This window comes from Acipenser ruthenus, chromosome 17 (assembly GCF_902713425.1).
Source record: "Acipenser ruthenus chromosome 17, fAciRut3.2 maternal haplotype, whole genome shotgun sequence".
NCBI classification, from domain to species: Eukaryota; Metazoa; Chordata; class Actinopteri; order Acipenseriformes; family Acipenseridae; genus Acipenser; species Acipenser ruthenus.
Window position 1 is genome coordinate 31,074,786 of NC_081205.1, and position 20,898 is coordinate 31,095,683.

Genomic DNA, 20,898 nt, shown 5'->3' on the forward strand with positions numbered 1-20,898 from the left:
CTCAATATTAATTCAATTTTGAAGTAGATGGTCATTAATAAAATACAAGTAGTGCTAAATAAAATATTGTACTGTACCTATTTGCAATATTACCAATATCATGATTAAACATAGCATTTTATACAAAGAAAAACTTCTGTTGCTTTTGTTTCTTTTAACATTTTTTTTTCATTGGAGATGCATTGTATGGGAAAAGAAAAACTAAATATGAATGTATCCTCATACTATGGAATAAGAAAAACAGAAAACAACATATTGAAAAAGAAAATCAGACTTTTATTTATGAGTTTCCACAGGTATCTCCCTATTTCCATCATATCAATTCAGGAAGAGGTTTAAGTGGCATAGAGTAACTCAAATTGGAATGAACTCCCTTTATGACTTAATTAAACCCTGCACATATATAATACAATACAGCTCAACCAATCACTCTTGACGCACTTTATGTTTCAACAGGACAATTTCCCTTGTAGCATAAATTGCCAAGCCTTGATGGTTGTATAAAAAGGCCAGCTTAATTAAAAGTAAGAAATAAAACATCCAGACAGTTCATAATTACCTTGCAGATAGTGGCTTTAAATTATTGTGATTTATCAGGCTAGCATCCTGCCTTTGTAAGACTGTATGTATGTATGTATGTGTGTATGTATGTATGTATGCATGTATGTATGCATGTATGCATGTATATGTTTGTGTGCTTTATCTGACTCTATGTTACCTGTTAAGGGTACAAAGAAGGTGGATAACAATGAATGTCAAGTGGAATGTATGCTTATTTATTAATGCTTGTCACATTGATGCTGGCAACAAGCGTTGAGCGATAAAGTATTTGTGTTTTCTTTGAGCTGCTAAAAGAACCTTCCTTTTGTTACATCACTAGAATGTTCAAATACACAGCTCAGGAAAACCAAAACACTCCCGTTCATACCTCGACTCCAGCTTGCAGTATTCAATTTGAAAGGGCCCTTTAGATGTTAAGGGGTCTGCCGTTTAATCGTACAACAAACACAGAAATGCGAGAGTCTGCAGGGACAGTTTCGTACAATGTACAGAATGCTTGGGATCTGTTTCTGGAGGGTACGTCTATATAACCTTACACAGCTGGGCAGAGCTGGGGAGAGGATGGGGTTTCAGCAAGGCCCAGTGCAACCAAAGAACAGCACATAACAGACTCCTGCATTTCATAAAGTTAACTGGATTGGTTGAGATAACCTTCTGAGCCTTCAGTCCCAGCTCAAGGCAACACAACTTCTCATGTACATGCGCACATCTCCTCCTCTTTCAGGGTCTTATTCTGGGATAGCCTTGCCCTTCCTTTCTCTTTTTCACACCCCCAGAATACATTGCAAACAAGGAAAAGTAGGTGGCGGCAGTCGTGATAAGAAAAGTCTGCCTTGCGAATGTTTTTATATGTGAGCAAGAACAATACCACTGACAGAATTCTCTTGTTACCCGAATTGTTATTATCATGATTTATAACTGAAAAAAAACACATTAGGATTCTTAAAACAAAACAATGTGCAAGTATTTTATTTCTGGTTGGGTTGGGTTTCTGGAATAATGACTGTTTACCGTGAACTACTTAGTGAATCTAACCCAGAGTGTAGTACTTATGGATCACTACTTGGAACATGTGCTCACAAACATGTGCCAAAAAACACAAATAAAGTTAATTGTACCCTAACCTGAAAAAAAGGGATAGTTGATCAGATGAATACCAGATAAAAATCAATACCTTTAAATAAGAAATTTCGCTTGTGGTTTATGATAGTAGTGGTGTTCATCGGGTCAGTTCTTTAACAGCAAAATAGTGAGTGGCTAGATGGCACTGCAAATAGTACATTACCTGACCAACGGAAAAAACAAGCTGTGGTTTCATTGCTTGATGAGCTCCGATCTAGTACAAATCATTAGCCTACACAGTGGCCAACAATTATTCTAAATTCCATTTTACGTTGGGTCATTATCCATGTCTTTGAACAAGGGTGACTTTCAGGCTTCGAGAAGCTCAGTTCCTTTCATAGCTTCATTGCAAACTATTATGAGGCATCAATGCAAATAATTTACTTTTGGATTTAACAAGGCCTGTTTCTGTAGTTTTGCAAACAACATTTTTTTTCTCAAATTTTTGCACATACAGGTATTGCAGAATAAACAACCTGAGAATCTCATTGCGATGTAACATGCTATTCTCTTATTAACAAATGCTAACACAGCCCAATAGAATGTTACTGTGCTCATGGGCACTGTCTTTGCAATTTAGTATCCTTAACTGTCTGTAGTGTTAGTGTTACAGTCACTCTCCTAAAATGCCAAATATGTTGGGAAGCAGGATGTCTTTACAGTATTGTCTCTTCTACTCTGTGTCATACTAAATAAACAGGATGTGGACTGACCAGCTTACTAAAAGCCAAATCAATTCTATCATGCCTTCCAGAAACTTTCATCACATATTTAACAAGACGTCTAAAAAGGGTAACCATTCTTATTCTCTGGTCAGCATGATAAGATTCTTGGAAAAGGCAGGAACCAATTACTTAAGCTCACTCAGTAGGGTTACAGGCTTTTGAAATTAAACATTGCTTTGATCTATAAATTAATCTTTAAAAACACAAAGAGAGCAGTTCCTTCATTTTATGAAACAAACAAAAAATAATTTACGGATAACCTTGAGCTTAATTAAATCCTCTTCTCAAGTTCTACAAAAAAACTAAAACATCATTCAATCTGAAAACTTTTACTGCATATGGCTGATAAAGAAATACTACACTTTATTTTATGGCAATTTAAAATATAATGATGAAGTTTTAGCAAAGGACTGCACCTTAAACATACAGTGTTAACAAAGGCCGAGAACCGAATAATAAGACAAAAGAATCAATGGTGATGATTTAGCTCTCCAGATAAATAATGTCTCTTGCACATTCTGTGCTATTAAGAAGCAATGTTCCAAATAAAGAAAGTGCCTAGAGAACAAATGGATTGAGAACTAATAGAAACTATCAAAACATCATACTCGATTAACTGTTTAAGGAGCTTGACAAGAAAGTTCACTTTCATTAAAAAAGTCTGTAATGCAAATTACTTGGTCCACTTACGACTAATGAGCTGTTTGCTTTGGACTGGAAGACATCAATACAAAAAAAAAAACAGGCTTTAAAAGTTTGTCCAAATAGGAATCCAAGTGGATGCATATATAAACGCATTTTAGATTACAGTAACTATATAATTACATTGTAATAAGAGGATACCAGCCAATCCCAAGAATATATCGCGCAGAACGAAGGCTCGCACAGCATAGCTCTTGCAGGGAGCTCACACAGGGTAGTGCTGTGTGCGCAACTCGTAATTTACATCATGCTTCATTCACCCTAAACACCCCTACCACTTGACCATAAACTTTATCATAAACTTTTGTTATCGTTAATTTTTTTGGTATTTTCTTTGTATATATATATATATATATATATATATATATATATATATATATATATATATATATATATATATATATATATATTTTAAACAGCCTTGTGTCTGAGTCTTTTAGATCATGCAGATATATAAAAGGTCATTTAGTGAAATGTTCAAGGTACTAAGGAAGATATTCATCTAAAATGTGATCAAAGCTTTTAAATTAAGTCAGCGTACAAGGACAGGTTAATGTACAAAGTTATTACGACCTATGATGACTGTTATTGTTATTGTTATTGTTATTGATATTAAAGTAAAAAATGCCAGGTAATACATTTAATATTCTGTCTGCAGACAGACTTTCCTTGCCAACCAATATTTACAGAACCATATTAAAAATAATGTGTGATATGAACTGGCTTGCTGAGGGAGCCTTTTATTAGGATTATAGCCATTAATAATTCCCTTTGCTTTAATATCATTCTTTATCCTATGACGTCATGTCTAGAAAAAGGACTTGTGGTTTAAATAGCTTTGCCTCTGCAAATGTTAATAAAAAATAATACTGCATGGCGTTCCTTTTAGGGTTTGTACCTGGCAGAGGCACCTGTTTCTGACTGTTCTAGTTGATTTCACAGCTTTCTCTTAGTCCAGTTTCTTTAACCAAGACCACCTTTCAATCATTTTCCTGATGGATTGCATTCGCCCCCCAAAAAGACACTACAGACAGTTACTGAATTGGCCTCTCCTGCTGCAAAAGGAATGTCCCGTACAGGTACACCCAGAGGTTCGTGACCTTGGTAACTGGGTGTCCAATCGGATTGGCAGGGAGTGATTTATGGGACGGATGCATGGTGGATTTCTGGCCCTATCACTAATAAGATTTACCAGTCTACCTCCAAAAAAATACATGTGCAGGGTACTAAATCATCAACAGTAAAGTAACACCAAACTGCACCAAACCTATCAGAAATATAGGCTTCAGGGTTGCCAGCCTTATCATTAATGGAAAGCCCATCACTATGGTTACAGAAGCTACTACAATTCCTCCAGGAAGCTACTAGAATTCATCCAGAATCAACATATATTGTGTTCTTGTGTTCTTCAAATTATAAAACATACACGTCCTTGGCCAATTAAAAAAAAAGAGTGTAGAAAACTGAAAGTCTGACTCCTTGATAAACTAGAGGTCGGCCTTCTTAAGAAGCTGATTTAGCTAATTCAGAATTATAAACAGGAACCCAGAGAGCTATATTGGCTTTACTACAATTCTCCATTTCTATTCTGCTTTTTTATTTTTATAAGGGACAAAGAGTAGAAGACTTGCACTGTTCAAAAGGCACCCCTCCCCAAACGTCTCCATAAAAATACCCTAAATAAAAAAAAAACACACAATCTATAAACTACTGTACCAACAACTTCTGTTTTTGTAAAAAATGACCAGCAAATGTTAATCTCTGTTTAGCAGTAAAAGTTCACTAGCATACTGCATTATATTTTTTTACTTACACGTTGATTGAGGATGAACAAAAACTGTTGACACTGCTGTTTTTCACAAGGTTTCAATTGCAGTTTAATTGATTATACTGGAGCACGTATTTAATTTGTGTTTGTTTATGCTATAGAGTTTCAAACATATTAATTATTTCCTGTGTCTTTGTGGCTTCACACTCAATTGCTCCGCACTGAGTTGGAGTTTTGATTCACAGCACTGCCTCTGGGCTGAACACAGTGTGTAACTGGATAAGGTACAAGCAGGGTATTCTCAGCTTCGCTTACTATACGGTGAGTAAAACTGCAAGACGCCCCCTGCGCGACAAAATCAACAACGGCCTTCTGTTAACAGCTGGGATACGGCAAAGCAAGGACAGTAAGGAAAGCCCCCCAAGACAGTTCATCAAGCCAGAACAGGCATTTCAGAAGCAAGTACTGGGTAACCACTGGGTTTTAGTCTTGCCTGTGAATATACAAGAGCATTAACAGAATGAGAAGCACACATCAGATTCTCAGCGAGCTACACTTTGAAGGTAATGTCAATTCCCCTGAACTTGACCATAAATAACGTCAGTGAGATGCCCCCAAAGCCCTGTCCAATCATGCCCATCTCAAGAAGCTAATGTGGTCAGGGTTATGGGAATAAGAAAGGGGATGCAAATGAAATGTGAAAAGCTTTGGAGCCCAGCATGCCACATCTTTATTTCAGACTGTAAATGGATTTGGTTCGTTTCGGTAATTTGATATTCACTAAAGGTGCAGTATGTTCTTTGAACCAACAGGAACAATGGAAATGTAGACACAGCACTGCTTGTTTGAAATCTGTTAGCTTATTAAAGCCATCCCTCAAGCTTTTCATTATGTTTTCTACATCATTAACTTACTTCCAAAGGCAGAAAAGGTTTTTTAGGCATCTCAGATCCAGGTCCCTGTTTATTTGAAATACTTAAATCACAATAAGCCCAGATTAACATGTTATATTGCAACTAGGCTTAGGGGGTGTAAGAGTTATCAGCTGTGACACAAGATAAATTGATATCATTGTATTTTTCCATTTTCGACAAAGTAATAAAACGCAAAATGTCTATTAAAAACTACTCACATGTGAGCATGATATCTATTTTAAACTGACTTTATGCATTACAATCCTACGCTGTGTAATTGACTAGAACAGTTGTTTTTAGAATTAACTTTCTGGAAGGGTATCGAAGGGGAAATTCAGTCCTAGATGAAGTAGCGTCTCTGTTCTCACCTTGTTCAAGGTTTTTAACTAGGAAACCTAGTTAGCAGACTTTGTGATAATTGCTTTAATCAAAATCCCCATCATCATTATCCTTCATTGTTCTAGTAAACTAAAATAAACCCCACGGATTGTCACAGACAGTCAGATTTCAAATAGAGCGCTCATTATCCAACACATGAATGCCTTCTAAATGCTATTGTGTCTAAGATAAAACTCATTCGTAGATTACTTTATTACAGATTTAATGACAAGATAATGATTAACCAGTTGTCATGGACAGGAGCTGTGTTATCTTAATGTATAAAGAATAAGAACCAAAAACAATGAAGACAAAAATAATACCTGATTATGCTATGACAGCCTTCTGGTTAGAAAACCTTTTCCTCTGATAAAAGGCAAAAGTAACAACCTCCATTTCTGTTTTTTTTTTTTTTTTTTTTTTACTGCCAACAAGTGGTTATGGCCTCAATATAGGGATCCAAAAAAATGCATTCTCTTTTCTCAGTCCATGGTCTGAGCCACTTACTATCATCACAAGCAGAGCTATCTCTCTGGCAACTTAATATAAAAATGAATAAATCATTGTGTTCTGTGCCTGAATCAGCATAAAGCCTGGAAGCAGCTTTTCTTTTTCTTTGTTCTTTATTTTTTAAATACAGTATGTCCTTTTCATCTTGCAATAGGCAGACGTTCGACGAGTCAGTGTAAATAAATGAAAAAAGTGGACAGTGGAGTTGTGCTTCCCTATCACATCAGACTACACTGACTTACCCAAATTTGTGAGTGAGCCACTGGCAACCAATTCTATGATGAACTGTCTCAAACATCAAATAAACCATTACCCTGCACCCCTGCAACACACCGACGAAAAAAATACCACGTCTACTCGTTTTTCTGCGGGAAAGCTTTACAGACGCACTAAGGTGTGCCTGATGTACTGAGATTTTACACACGACCCTGCTCTACGAGGCCACCGAGGTGTGTTAAAACATACGTTATTTAAGAAGTCCATCAAGATTTGATCACAGAAAGAGATAATGATGCAATGTTAAGAATTCATTAGTTAAGATAACTCTCATTTCTCATATGCAGGTACGACTGCATTAGGTTATTTGAAATACCATAAGTTCTGTACATTTGGAGATGAAATATCCCAATGATTTACAATGCAATTTAAGAATGTGTAGTATACTGATAACACTATGTAACACAATTTTTGTTCCTGGGTAGTAAGTGTTATTTCCTAATTGCTTATGCCTCAAAAGTATAGAAAATGGCTATTATTCCCCACAAACTTTGCTTTTGTGACCAGGACAGTGATATTTTGAAATTTACCTATTTCCAATGAGAAAACGGGCGAATTTGTGTCTTTTCGTTCACATAAAGTCAGAAAAAAACAACATCTGAATCCAAATTAACATGTATTTATACTAAAGTAATACAAAAATGACTACAAAAAATTTAGAAGTGAGTAGTTTTTTTGAGATTTACGATTATACTGTCAATCACTTTCATGAATCAGCCCCCAAATGTAGTCTCCCATCATGTTCTCGTTATACTGTCCTTGGTAGCAGCGTTCAAAGTCCAGTATATCCTGGTGGAAGCGCTCGCCTTGCTCCTCCGAGTACGCTCCCATGTTCTCCTTGAATTTATCAAGATGAGCATCAAGAATATGGACTTTGAGGGACATCCTACAGCCCATTGTGCCGTAGTTCTTCACCAGAGTCTCAACCAGCTCCACATAGTTTTCGGCCTTGTGATTGCCCAGGAAGCCCCGAACCACTGCGACAAAGCTGTTCCAAGCCGCTTTCTCCTTACTAGTGAGCTAGCAGTGATGGCATCAGCACCTTCCGGGGGTCCACCAGTGACTCCCACTTGACGTTGTTCCTCCCCACAGAGAACTCGGTCCGCTGTGGCCAGTCCCGCCTGTGGTAGTGCGCCTTGGTGTCCCTGCTGTCCCAAAGGCAAAGATAGCAGGGAAACTTGGTAAAACCGCCTTGGAGACCCATCAGGAATGCCACCATTTTGAAGTCTCCTATGACCTTGATGCCATCTCAGAAAAATGCAGATATGTATCCACTTAGGCAGCTGGAACTAAACTGAACTGGTGGGCTTAAGGCCCCTGTATTTATACTACTATTTATATTACTGGAAAGTTCTAGAAGTTACTCCAAGTTTACTCAGCACTGAATCTATCTGGAATGTTCTGGAAAATAGGTAAATTTCAAAATATCACTGTCCTGGTCACAAAAGCAAAGTCTGTGGGGAATAATAGCCATTTTCTATACTTTTGAGGCATAAGCCATTAGGAAATAACACTTACTACCCAGGAACCAAAAAAAAAAAAAAAATTGTTACACGGTGTAATGTACATGTCTTATTTTGTTGTTTTTTTTCAGTATGCTGCCTGCCTTGTCTCTCTCTGCCACAGACTCGTTCACATTTTTCTTGATCAGACACCTGTCCTGGGAGGTGCTGATTTATCTGGGGTGACATGAAGCATCTTCAAGCAAGTTGCAGTGCTCTGATGAGTTTTGTATATTGGAAAAAGAACAATACAGAAGCATGCATGTTCACAGGTTTCTTAACACCTCTTTGACATGAAGAAAGACATGCATCTGGTCTGTTTCTATGCATATATTACCTGTCAACAACTCCTCTGGGTGTGTGTGTGTATGTGTGTGTGTGTGCGAGTGTGTGTGTTTATGAGTGCCAATGGTAGGTGGTCTTGCAGCTGGAAAAATACATTTATATTTGCAATTATATTTTGGTAATTGTTTTTAAAAGTAATAACAGTAGTAGCAACTGATCCTGGTTAATCACACAATAAGTGGAAAAGATTAGACCTTTGTTAGGCATTGTCTTACTAAATTACATCACAAATACCAAGACTAATTTAATATACTAACTTAAAAGCTGCAATCATTAAAACCAGAAAGCCCCTTGTCTTAATTTCCAATTACCTGTTGTTTATATGCTTTTTAAAATCTTATATAACATTAAAATATCTTGAAATGGAAGAAGGCTTGCATGCCTATTGCTTAAGCTAGAATCAGGCACCAAGCAATCACATTTTGGTATATAATTGAAAATGATTGCGGGACATGCATCTTATCTCCACAGAGTAGATAATATTCAGGGTGATTAGAAAGTAAGTTCACCACATCAATGATATGGTGAGGTTAAAAACTGAACAATATACATGGAGAGTGTGTGAGGAGCTGCTTTCTTTGGCCACCCTCCCAGCACATTGTCGGTCATTAACAGCTGGAAATGTAGAAAGACAGTCTAATTAGCAGAAAAAGAATTGATATCAACCAAATGTCTTATAAATTATTATTGAGGCGACGCAATTCAAGCTGTAGATTGATAATCCCCTCTGCTGTTAACAGCTATCACGATGAACAAATATTTTATCGTCAATTCAAAAGACAAAAAGGGGACTTTTTAAATCCATGCATTTTATTGAGCAGGAGAACAAGTACAGTTGTTAGAGATTTCAATTCAGCAAATCACTTTTGATGCCATTGGCAATTATTGTTTCATGTTGACACACAGGAGCGTCTGACTTGACTAATTCTCTCTCTAAAGCCTTCACAGATTCACATCAAATACATTTCTTGGGAGACCATTGTTAAACGAGAGTTCTCATTAGCACTGTTTTTATCCTATCACAGTCATCATTTGCTAACGTGTTTGATTTGTTGACTGCATTTGCATTATATACTCATTTACAAAAAGTCCCAGTGTTACAGTACTGTGGCAGTCTGTCTATCCGTCCATCTTTCCACCTGAAATGCAAGTTTGATAAATGCCAAGTAGAACCTAATTATCTGTGAGGCATCAGGAACCTGGAGTGTTACTTATTTATTTAGTTTTATTGTATACATTCTAGTGACTGGTGAAGGCACTGTATGAGAGTTTACAGGAGCTTCACATCTAGTGTTTCTGTTTGCAAGTTTTTGGGTCAGACTTAGGAAACCTGCTCAATGGCAGACATTTAGCGTCTGAGCAAGTGTAACAGGCAGTGTTGTGTGATACACTGCCTTTAGACTCTGTCCTGTCCCCTGTCGGTGAGATGAGATGAGGTTAAAAACTCTAAAACCACGAATGCAGACAAGCATTATGGTTAAGACAGTCGCTTGCGATGCACGGGGTCGCCGGTTCGCGCCCCGCCTCGGCCCTCTTACACAAGCACAACATTTCCCACTATTGTAAACTAATACATTTTCAGTACAACAAGTCCCCCTATTCCACAACCACGTTTTGGAAACCTAATAGATCTCCCAGGCCCCAGATCTTTACAACACAGCAGATTCAATGAAAATGTCGACCCCCCCATTACCTTTGGTGCGCTAAGTCAGTGGTGTGCAAACTGTAGTGGGCCAAGTTTAACAAAATGTATGCTAAGTAAGGGGGGCGGCATATATCAAAAGTCTGCGCACAATTGCGCTAAGCAACTGTAGCCGGAATGTAACAATGTTGCGTTTGTCACATTCTGTTTGGGATCTGAAATCCGCTCATGTGTATCACACATCGACTTCATTATCACAACAAATAATGATTTTCTTTCTGAAAAAAGAAATTGATAGATTAGCTGATGCAGAGCATGCCCTTTAAAATCCTGGCAAGTTATATTCAAGCTGCACTATCAGTTGTACCCAGAATAACAACAGAAATGCAAGTTTTTGTTTCAGCGTGCTCTATTGGGCTTTGCAATTGTTAACACTGCTGAATACTGAATGTATCCAGCATGATTTGCATTCTAACCAAAGACCCTGTCATACAAAACGCACAGTAACAGCACATGTGTCAATACAGTTCACAAGACAGCTGGTAATTAGAACAACTATTTTACAGCAAAATTTATTTTGGAACAAATATATATATAGTTTCTTTCTGGATACCCAGCAGGTATATAAAGCAGGTGCACAGGCTCACAGCCATTACATGAATTCAGCAGTGTAGACAGCAATCATCAATTAACCTCAAATTCAAGGGATTTTTTAAAATTATTATTATTATTATTATTATTATTATTTATTTATTTCTTAGCAGACGCCCTTATCCAGGGCGACTTACAATTGTTACAAGATATCACATTATACATTATTTTACATTATACAGATATCACATTATTTTACATACAATTACCCATTTATACAGTTGGGTTTTTACTGGAGCAATCTAGGTAAAGTACCTTGCTCAAGGGTACAACAGCAGTGTCCCCACCTGGGATTGAACCCACAACCCTCCGGTCAAGAGTCCAGAGCCCTAACCACTACTCCAAACTGCTGCCCACTCCACACTTTTAACCATCTTAACCAGCTCTTCAGCCAGCATTACAGCATCTTGAACCAACAGGCATAACATAACAGTATGGCTTCTTTGAGAAAATAAATCCATACCATTACCTTGTACAGGTATTATAAGCAATGCAGTCCATGGCTGTGTCCTCTGCCCTCTATCTATATATGTATAAATATATGTATATATGTATAATACAATAATAAAACTAAAATGCCTTAAATGGTACCAGACAGTACATATTTTCTCAGCGATGTTACACTTATGCATCATTGCAAAATGTAAGTTTGGATCAGTTGGATGTTCTGTGTGCCATTAAAGGTGTAATTGGATGAGTATACATGGGGGTGCAGGAAGGGCACCTGGCCTAAGTGACTCAGTCTGCCAGGATAGCTTTACTAGATAATTACATCAGGCCTGCAGAGCTACTGAAACAAAGCCAAAGTGTAATACTGATCAGAGTCTGAGAGGTGCATGGTGCCAAGCACAGTGTCCACAGCTTCACTAATCTTATTTTAACTCGGACTGCTGTTGTCCGGACCTGGGCACTGATTACAAAAAAATCACTAATAATCCTGTAGTTATTCTAATGAAATAATAAATCAAATTGAACACCAATCTTAGCTTTCTTTTGCCCTTTCAGTCACTGCCTGTTTAATTGTTCCATAATGCTATACTTGATAATGGCAGGGCAAATTCTTGCACCCCATAGAGGTGATTAATTTAATTTAATTCGACCAAAGGGGTGATACAGTGTTTACCAGACAGTAGTGGTTGTTTTTCTGCCACTCCAAATAATTCCCTGATTAAGACACAGTAGGCCTATAAACAAAACTCCAATGCAACATTGTTCTTCTTCTCACATAAGTCTTTCCAATATTTTTAAAGCTATAAAGTACGCGTTATACACTGTATGAAGAAAAAATATGAGTACTTGTCACTTTCCACATCCAGGCAGGCCAGAATTGATGAGCCGTGCGGGAGGCTCACACTCCCTGTAGGCATTGCATCTTCTTGTACAGACATTTTAATGTTCTGCTTAAAACTGTCAGCAGCTTTTAGGAAATAACCCACAGATTTTTATTTTTTTTTTCACGGAAAAGTAGGCACGAGCAGTGTTGATTAATATCACTCCGACTCTGAATCCTGATGCTATATCCACAGAATCAAGCTGACACACTGTAACTGCAGTCCCATAACTTCATTAATACAACTGCTTAGCCCAATGGAGCTAAACAGAAATAAAACAAACTTCAAAAACGCACAGCTATCCAATACCACTCACAATAAAACAAATATGCTTTGTCATCACTTTGTAAACATCTTTTAAATACATTTCTTTTCCTCATTTGTGGCAAATCAGGAGCACTAGACCTTATGAATAACGCTTGAGTCATTTTGACAATGTTTGATATTCACATCTGTATTTAAGTCATAAAATCGGAGCAGATTGGTTGAACGCATCGGGAGTTACACTTTGTGAATAGGCCCCCTTTAGGATGTCCACCGCCCTTTATCTGCAGAATCTCTTGATACTATTGACAGTACTTGGCTCTGAGACTGAAAATGGACATGGTGGTTTTCTATCACTTGCTTAAGACGTGTTTACTGTTCAATATAAAATTGAACATTGGGAACTGGAATTGCTGCAGAAACTAGATTGCATCTTTAACAAAGCATGCACAGGCCGTTTTTCCACTTCAACATTTCAACATTTTTCTGAAGATCAGGCTGAAGTTAACACAGGTATAATATGTGGAAGAAAAGGACTGTTCCAAAGAGAAATCAAAACGTCATTGCAACTGGCCTCCTGCCATCAGAGTCCCCATTCATCCTTCTGTCCAGACAGCAGCTTATGAAAAATAAAATATAAACCTGTGTGTCAACAATATTTCATTCCTCCTTAAAAAAAACATTCATAAAACTAGCTGGTCGGGGCTAACTTCTACTGTCACATACAAAGACATCAATGGCTGCAGCCAGATAGAGTAGCAAAAAAAAAAAAAGGCTCTTCCTACAGCTCAGTATTCTCAATAACACTCCAATTAAGAGAATCATCTCTCTCACATTTGATTCAGAAGCACCAAGGGGGAACATGCAAATCTCTACTTGTACATTTTTATCAACATTACCACTACGGTAAAACTATTTGAACAGATTGCACAGTTACTACAGTTTACCTTGTGTTATACTTTCAGCTTCTGCGAAAATGCTATGGAGTTAAACTAAAACTGGGACTGGAATTAAAGTGTATGGTTATCTATCAGTATAAAATCAATAGAGGGCTAGGAATACTGTTGCAAATCCACAACACACTTGTAAAAGAATGTCGCTCTCCTCAAGGATTTTATGCTACCAACAATTCACTATTACTGTTTGTCACAGGACAGCTGGTCTCTCTTTAATCACAATGCATCATGCCCTACTGCCCGCTGAGGAAGGAAAGCACAACCATACACTTCACTCCCAGGTCTGAACCCTAATCAATATGCCTGCTGGAAATTGTTGGATTATTTATTTTTTAAATCCCTAAATAACAAATCTTCAACCTGATTTAATACCCAATTCCGATTGCCCGGTGGCATTTTAAAAAATGTTTTCTTCCCTTTATCGGCACTCAAAACTAACCCAGAGGGTGAAATACAAGCTTCTTCCAACTTTCAACTTTAGATGATGAAAGGATTATTCACATTGCGAGTTCAGGTGCTTACTAAATACACTGAAAACCCTGCTCAAATCTCAACCCCCGTCCGGTCATGAATATTTCTACTTTGTAACATACTTACTGTGTAAAATGAAAATGTAATTTATGGTTGTCAACAGACACTTTCCTCAGGCTAAATTGATAAAGTGCAATTGCTACCCGAGCAAAGCCGCATCCCTTGAACGACTTGTGTGTAAAAGCTGCTGCCACTAATTACTGAATTGCCTATCACCCAACTGTATGCTCAGTTAATTAAGTTGAACTGATTCCATATGGCTGCTTAAACATTACCGGAAATAAAACCCACTTCTTATTTTAAAAGACTTTGATTTAATAAAAGCTTGGTTTTCCCAATACACACAGCATCCTCCAGTTGTAGGAAGCCAGCTGAAATAACGAGAAAAGTAGCAATAGCTCACTAAAACCGAGTCAGGTGACAGTACCCCAAGCATGGCTGGTTTGAAGCTCATTAGCAGCACTCTACATTTCCTTTAAAAATCCATCAAGAAATATATCCCGGGGATACTGCACTAGCTCAACAATCCTTTGCATTGAAAGGGCTGTGAGACTTTCAAGTGAGGATAAAACATGAACTTGACATACAGACAAGTAGGCGATAAACTAGGCCTCCACTGAACAACAGGCTTCCTTTATAATGAGTCGATTCCCCAACTGCTGTGGGGTTATTTAAGGGAGCAGGGGGAGTAAGTTCAAAGTGACAGCTTCTCTTTGTTGCAGGGAGCTTGTTCATGTCACTGCCAGCCCTTACCTGCAAACGGAACTGGAGCATCCTTGTCAAGGGCCATCAGAGGTGGATCCAGCAGGACCGTGTCATTGTTTTCAGTGATCACTCCGTGGTAGGAGGTCTCAATCCAAGGCTTGTGCTTGTTTACTGCAAACAGAAAAGAACAGTGGGTGAGCAATAAGAATTTTCTTTTTCCCCTAGAGCTCTCTTTTTTTTTATAGGTTGAAATATCACAGTTCTCGTGATGTTCTGTGTAAGAAACAGACTCTGAAAATGAAAACCTAAACAGGTTTTAACTTGACGCTAAAAAAAAAATGTAGATATATTTATTTGTGTGATAACAAATAAAACATTTCCACTTATGTCATTTTATAATGGCATACCAGGTGGTCAAATGTAGTGTGGATTTTAAGTCTGCAGATACTTCGTTACCATTGACCAGTTTGCAAGCCCACGTAACATGTTTTACTTCTTTTCTTCAGGACTGGAAGTAATTGCTTTTTAAAAATTGACATGCAAATATTTTAGTCTTTCTATGGTGCTGTGCGTGCCAAACACCCAGGGGAAAGAGAAAAATGGACCTTTACATTTACATCCAAAAACTATAATTATTCTTATTTAACACATTTCAAATTAATTCTTTTAAAATGTGTAATGTGAAATAAAATATTTATATATCCTGTCGTGAAACTGCTAATAAGCCTGGTCTTACTAACAAAAACAAACACTTTCTGTTTGCTACAACCTTAAGCAGTTTGGCAATCTCTAGCATGGTGAAATCTTTGCAAACCCCCAGCAAGCCATACATACAAATTGCAGAAAGGACATTACTGTCCTTACATTTGCACAGTTTGCATTTGGAATATACTGTAAGCGCAGTGCTGTCCATAGTACAAAGACATAGGCAACGTTTTTGTTTTTTTGGTTGGTGGGGGGTTTACTGTCTACGTACATTAAAAAGAAAAAGTGACATTATAAATGGGCCTGGAAATCTGGGTACAATACTCAAAGCCTGTTTCAATATTGCAGATTGCTATCTCTTTTTATTAACTATTCAGGTAGTGATCTGCACACACTGCATTTGGAAATAACTGCTACTGTGCATGCTTAAACTGTCAGAAAAAAAAAAAAACCTTGGCAGATTCTAACCTCTCTAATTGCCTGTCGTTTTAAAACAAATAATCTCACGCATCCTGTTCCCTTGCTTTAACATGGCAGCTCCACAGCCGTGGTAAAACTTAATGAAATGTATCAAAAAGTTTTAACACTATGGCTAAAATAACTTTCCCTTTAACATTATTTTCTTCACTTTTGCTTTTAATCAGATGCTTAGTATTACCCAGTGACTGAATTGTGCAGTCACACCAAGACTGTAATGGTAATATCCAATGTGGTGTTCTTACCAGATTCTCTGCACATTCAAAAGAAGCAGCTCACATTTTCATGATAAAGGTTACCATCAAAAGGCAGGACAATTAAACAAGCTTTGCTATGTACTGTGTCTGTATTAACAGCTGTTTTGTTCCTTTGTAATTCAAAATAACACTGACAACAGCCCAGTAACCAAATACAATACCGATCCCAAAATAATAAAACAATTCTTAAACATCACCCAGTGAAGTCTGGCTGTACTGACTGCAGACGACTGACAATTTTTTTTTTTTTTAAGTATTCCGACAGCCAGCCTTTAATTTTTAACTATTGTTTGTTTAATCGCCACCCCAAAACAAAATGAGAAAGGATTGATCCGAGAGCGCTGTGTCTTTAATTGGGTTAGACACGCGTCTGTGTCCTCATCATTGCTGTGGAGCATGCCTGAGGAGTCAAGCCATTTCCCAGTTGATTTGAATCATATGAGTGATTCCAACCAGACAGGCATGTACAAAATGAAATGAAACACACTTCACACAAATGACTGCAGATGCACTTCTCAAAATCTCCACTCTATCTCTTCACCTGACACAACTGGGAGAAAAAGAAGCAGGTTTCTGAACATTACATTAGAGGGAGCAAATGCAAACGTAGATTTGATAAGGATATTAAAAGAGGTTTTAATACTGTGGATGCGACCACCCATTTTGATGGGTACAGGGTTGAAAGGACATTCAGCATGACAGGCATGACTCTCTATATTTAAAAAGCTTAGTAACTGGGAACGCTATTTTCATTAACACTACAAGCCAGCCACATCTGAACTTAATTAGAATGTCTAAACTTAGAACTTCTACTCATTTTACACCCAGAAAAGAAGCAACTGTAATCATTAGGCAGTCCCTACAAGACACCCTTCCAATTCTCCAGTAGAGCTCATAATGGCATTTTTTACACTGACATTTAAATCACATCTACTCTGTAAAGTAATTAAACCAGGAATCTGTCCTTTACAATTTTATGAGTTTCTAGAGCTTAGCATAGTGACCTATTAATCTAGGGAACGGCAGTGCAGAATGTCCTGAAATACAAACAGATGACTGGTCAAGCAGATAATAACCCAGCTGTCGAAGATCCAGAAGTACTTTCTCTTTCCTTGACTCCAGGGACTCCTGGTTGCTGCTGAGTTGTTATAATGAGATATAAAAGCATCAGAACTAAAGAAATAAACCAGAAGTGAGCTAAAACCCAGGTGCAATACAGCCCATTTAGAGTTTAACCTCACCTGGTGCTTGTAAAGGAAAAAAGATAGAAAACAATACCTATCTATTACAGATGACTATACAAATAAAAATAAAAAACTCCAGAATGTGTGGATGATAACTGGAGATAAGCACTATAACTTTCCTCTACCTCTACAGAGGCACAGAAAATAGCAAATTGTTGTGCACTTCACGATCAGCTCAGGAAGCACGCAGGTCTAAACGTGACGGAGTTCATTATCAACCTTAACAACCCAGTGTTTAGACAAGAGGAAGGAATCCAGCAAACATACGGTACAAATGTGAACACCTGGGTGAGTTTGTCATCCTAGAAATATTCCTGTTGTTGGGCTTCTACTGCATAACAGGCAGCGTTGTGTGATGCATTGCTTTTTGGATTCTGTCCCCAGTGAAATGACGTTAAATAAAGCTCTAAAATTGCTTGTGCTGGAGTTGTGGCACTTTCTTGTGGAGTGTGTGATCGTCGGGTCGTGGGCAGCCTCTGCCCTGTTACAAAACGAAATTGTTACTTCATATACTGTGCCCCATCAATATTCTGAACTAACAGAAGCTCGATTTAGGTTATCAAGAAATGTGCTTGTAGTTTTAAAGGTCGTGGTATTTGAACACTGAAGATAAGTCACTCTAAATCAGTCCTGAAAACAATCAAACAGAGCTTTGTACATGATTGAAGATGTCTAACATACAAGCTTTGCACAAAACAATCTGTTTCCAATTACAAATAATTATCTTGTTATTCGTTATGAAGTTTCTATTGCTTCTCGTCGTTCAAAAATGGCTCCTTTAAAAAAAAAAAAAAAAACCTGAAAAATCATTCCAGGGTATCTATGATAATATGTGGACATATGCTGTTTGCGAGTCTAGATTATAATTTTTGTTAATCTATTCCTTAGCAGGGAGTCCATTTAGCATTGTCTTGAAATGCAACGTATTTAATAATTTGCAAAATCTATTGTAATCAAAACTATAAATGAGATAAAAAGCATGCAAGGAAACCCAATGTGAACAGGTTGAGTGTTTTTTTCTCTCCATGACAGATATATATATATATATATATATAGGATGAGCAATGCTCAACTGCATGTTAATCCAGATATAATTGACCATATCGGTAGTCACTAGGCATAGGATTGATAAAATAGCTTAGCCAAATAATGACCACATACCTGTCATTTTTGGTTATTCCCAATCCTTACCTTTAGACAACTTTTTTGAACAAAGCTTTGGTTGTGTCACAGATATTAGAATGAGGCGTTCCTGAAAGCCCATAAAACATGAAGCCTGTATTTAAAGTTGTTTTTCAAACAGATGCATCAGACGTGGATCTGCTAATGCCTGTAAGCACCACCATGAATTAGATGCTTCACAAATAAAGCAAAGAAAGCATGTGTGAACTTGGAAGCTGTACACTTTAAATGTTCTTTTATCTTCAATTGTGTGAGCAAACTGAATTGATAGTAAAATGTTTTTTTTTTCTTCTTTTACCTTGGGAATTGTTCCCAGAGCTTGTTTGTGGAGAAACCTTAAAAGCCTTCAGGAGAGTCAATTCCCATTCCAGAGATGTTTATACTTACTAGAAACGGTCAGTGGTTCAAATAGGCCAGTCACTTCTCCTAAAGCATGACAGCATGACCCTTTTATATAAAAACATCTCTTTGTTCCTTTAAAAAAAAAAAGGCTTAAAAGGTTTCTATTCATATTGATACTGCAAGGACACTTCTACAGTACAGACTTCTACGGGTCTAGTGGGCCAGAGCACTGAGCCATGCAAGTGAATGTATTTCAGACAAGGTTGAGTAAAAATATGACATGTTACTTCAAAGTTAGCTGCAGAGAGATTCTCTTTGATACAAGCCTGCGGTTCCTGCTTTAAAAGCAGGCATACTCGGGAGCAAGTAAACGCTTTTGAAGGACACAGATAATACATGCAGGGTCTAGAACACTTTCCCCACGGAACTAAACATTTAATTTTCTTCATGAAATTAATTCTAGAGGTTTTTATTGTCCACAATGAAACTACAGCCAGCGTGGTACGCCGGATTTAATACTACTGCTTTCTGTATTTAGTTTTCTTGCAGTGTGGATGATAAATCATACTGTACACCAGCATTGTTCTCTGTAAGGTATTAGTTCACAAAACACCTTATTAAAATGACCCATTTCATGAACACTTTTACCTGTCCAGTCAGGCACTCTTGGATTGTACTGCAATACAATTCTTCTTTGGATTCCATCCTTCAGCCCCCTCTATCTCCAGAAGCCAAATCTACAGATAGCATGTCAATGAAATCCAGAATAAAGGAGGGCACATCCCAATATTGAGCCAATAGAGAATACAGATAATGATCTCATTACAAAACTGAATAGTTTCCCAAAATAAGCAGAGGGAATTTTTAGCATGCTAAAACCATTTGGAAGGTAACAGCAGTCCTATATTCACAATTACAGTTAGCTCAACTAAATCTATGTTATATCGTGTCTTCTAATTTAAAAATCGACCTTTAATTGAAAATATTCAAGTTAAACAATGAAAAATGTAAATCCGCTCAAAATGTTTGGGAGCTACAGCAATAACCGTAAGTCAAGCTGTTTGACTACTCATTGCAGCAGAGATCTGTTTAGAAAGTGACAGTGGGGATGATAAGAATTACATTAGCTGGTGTCTCTCTTTTTTTGGTATGGTAGTTATTGCTGAAATAGAGGATGATATCTGAGGAACAAATTGGTCGTCACCTTGTCAAGGCAAGTTTTTCTTTATCCTGAGAAAAACATGCACAGTATGTTTTACGGATTTATTAATCATCATAACCTATTTGACTTTACATCATCACAGCATTTTCTCATGCTGACCCCCCTTCTCATCTCAGACTGAGTTCAACAGCATTACAAATGTCATGGATTAGCTTCCAAAGTGTCAGTTAGCAGGGGGAAAAAAACAGCTCAAATGGTAATTGCATATTTTCCAGTTGACTGCAAGAAATGATCATTTGATTTTTCATTTAAATGAAACGGCACAGTTCGTTAAGTCTTTTGACATTTTTGTTTTTAAAGTCTGCTCATTTCTCGCCACTCGTATCTATTCAAATTTGTTAACTAATCTGACACACTGTAGAACTGGCACCAGTGAGAAAGACTTCTTTGTTTTGATTTAAATGAGATCAGACCTGGACAAGAGCCTTGACAAGATCTTGGTTTAATCAGGTTTTATCCCAAAGACAAGGTCATTCGCAGACCACAGTGTCCCACTCTACTGTAGTATGTGCACTGCTTTAGGAAAAAGTCCATTTGAAATAATTAATGACTTAGGTCATTTACTCTCTGAAAATACACTAGCTTT

General features: G+C 37.4%; 1 protein-coding gene across 1 annotated transcript in view; it reads right to left on the minus strand.

Annotated features, from left to right (window-relative positions):
* LOC117422937 (calsyntenin-2-like) overlaps positions 1 to 20,898 on the minus strand; it is a 154,670-nt gene that overhangs the window by 69,223 nt on the left and 64,549 nt on the right. The window contains exon 2 of the mRNA XM_034038184.3: positions 14,932 to 15,054. Coding sequence (XP_033894075.1) covers positions 14,932 to 15,054 — 123 coding nt within the window. The remainder of the gene's footprint in view (positions 1 to 14,931; positions 15,055 to 20,898) is intronic.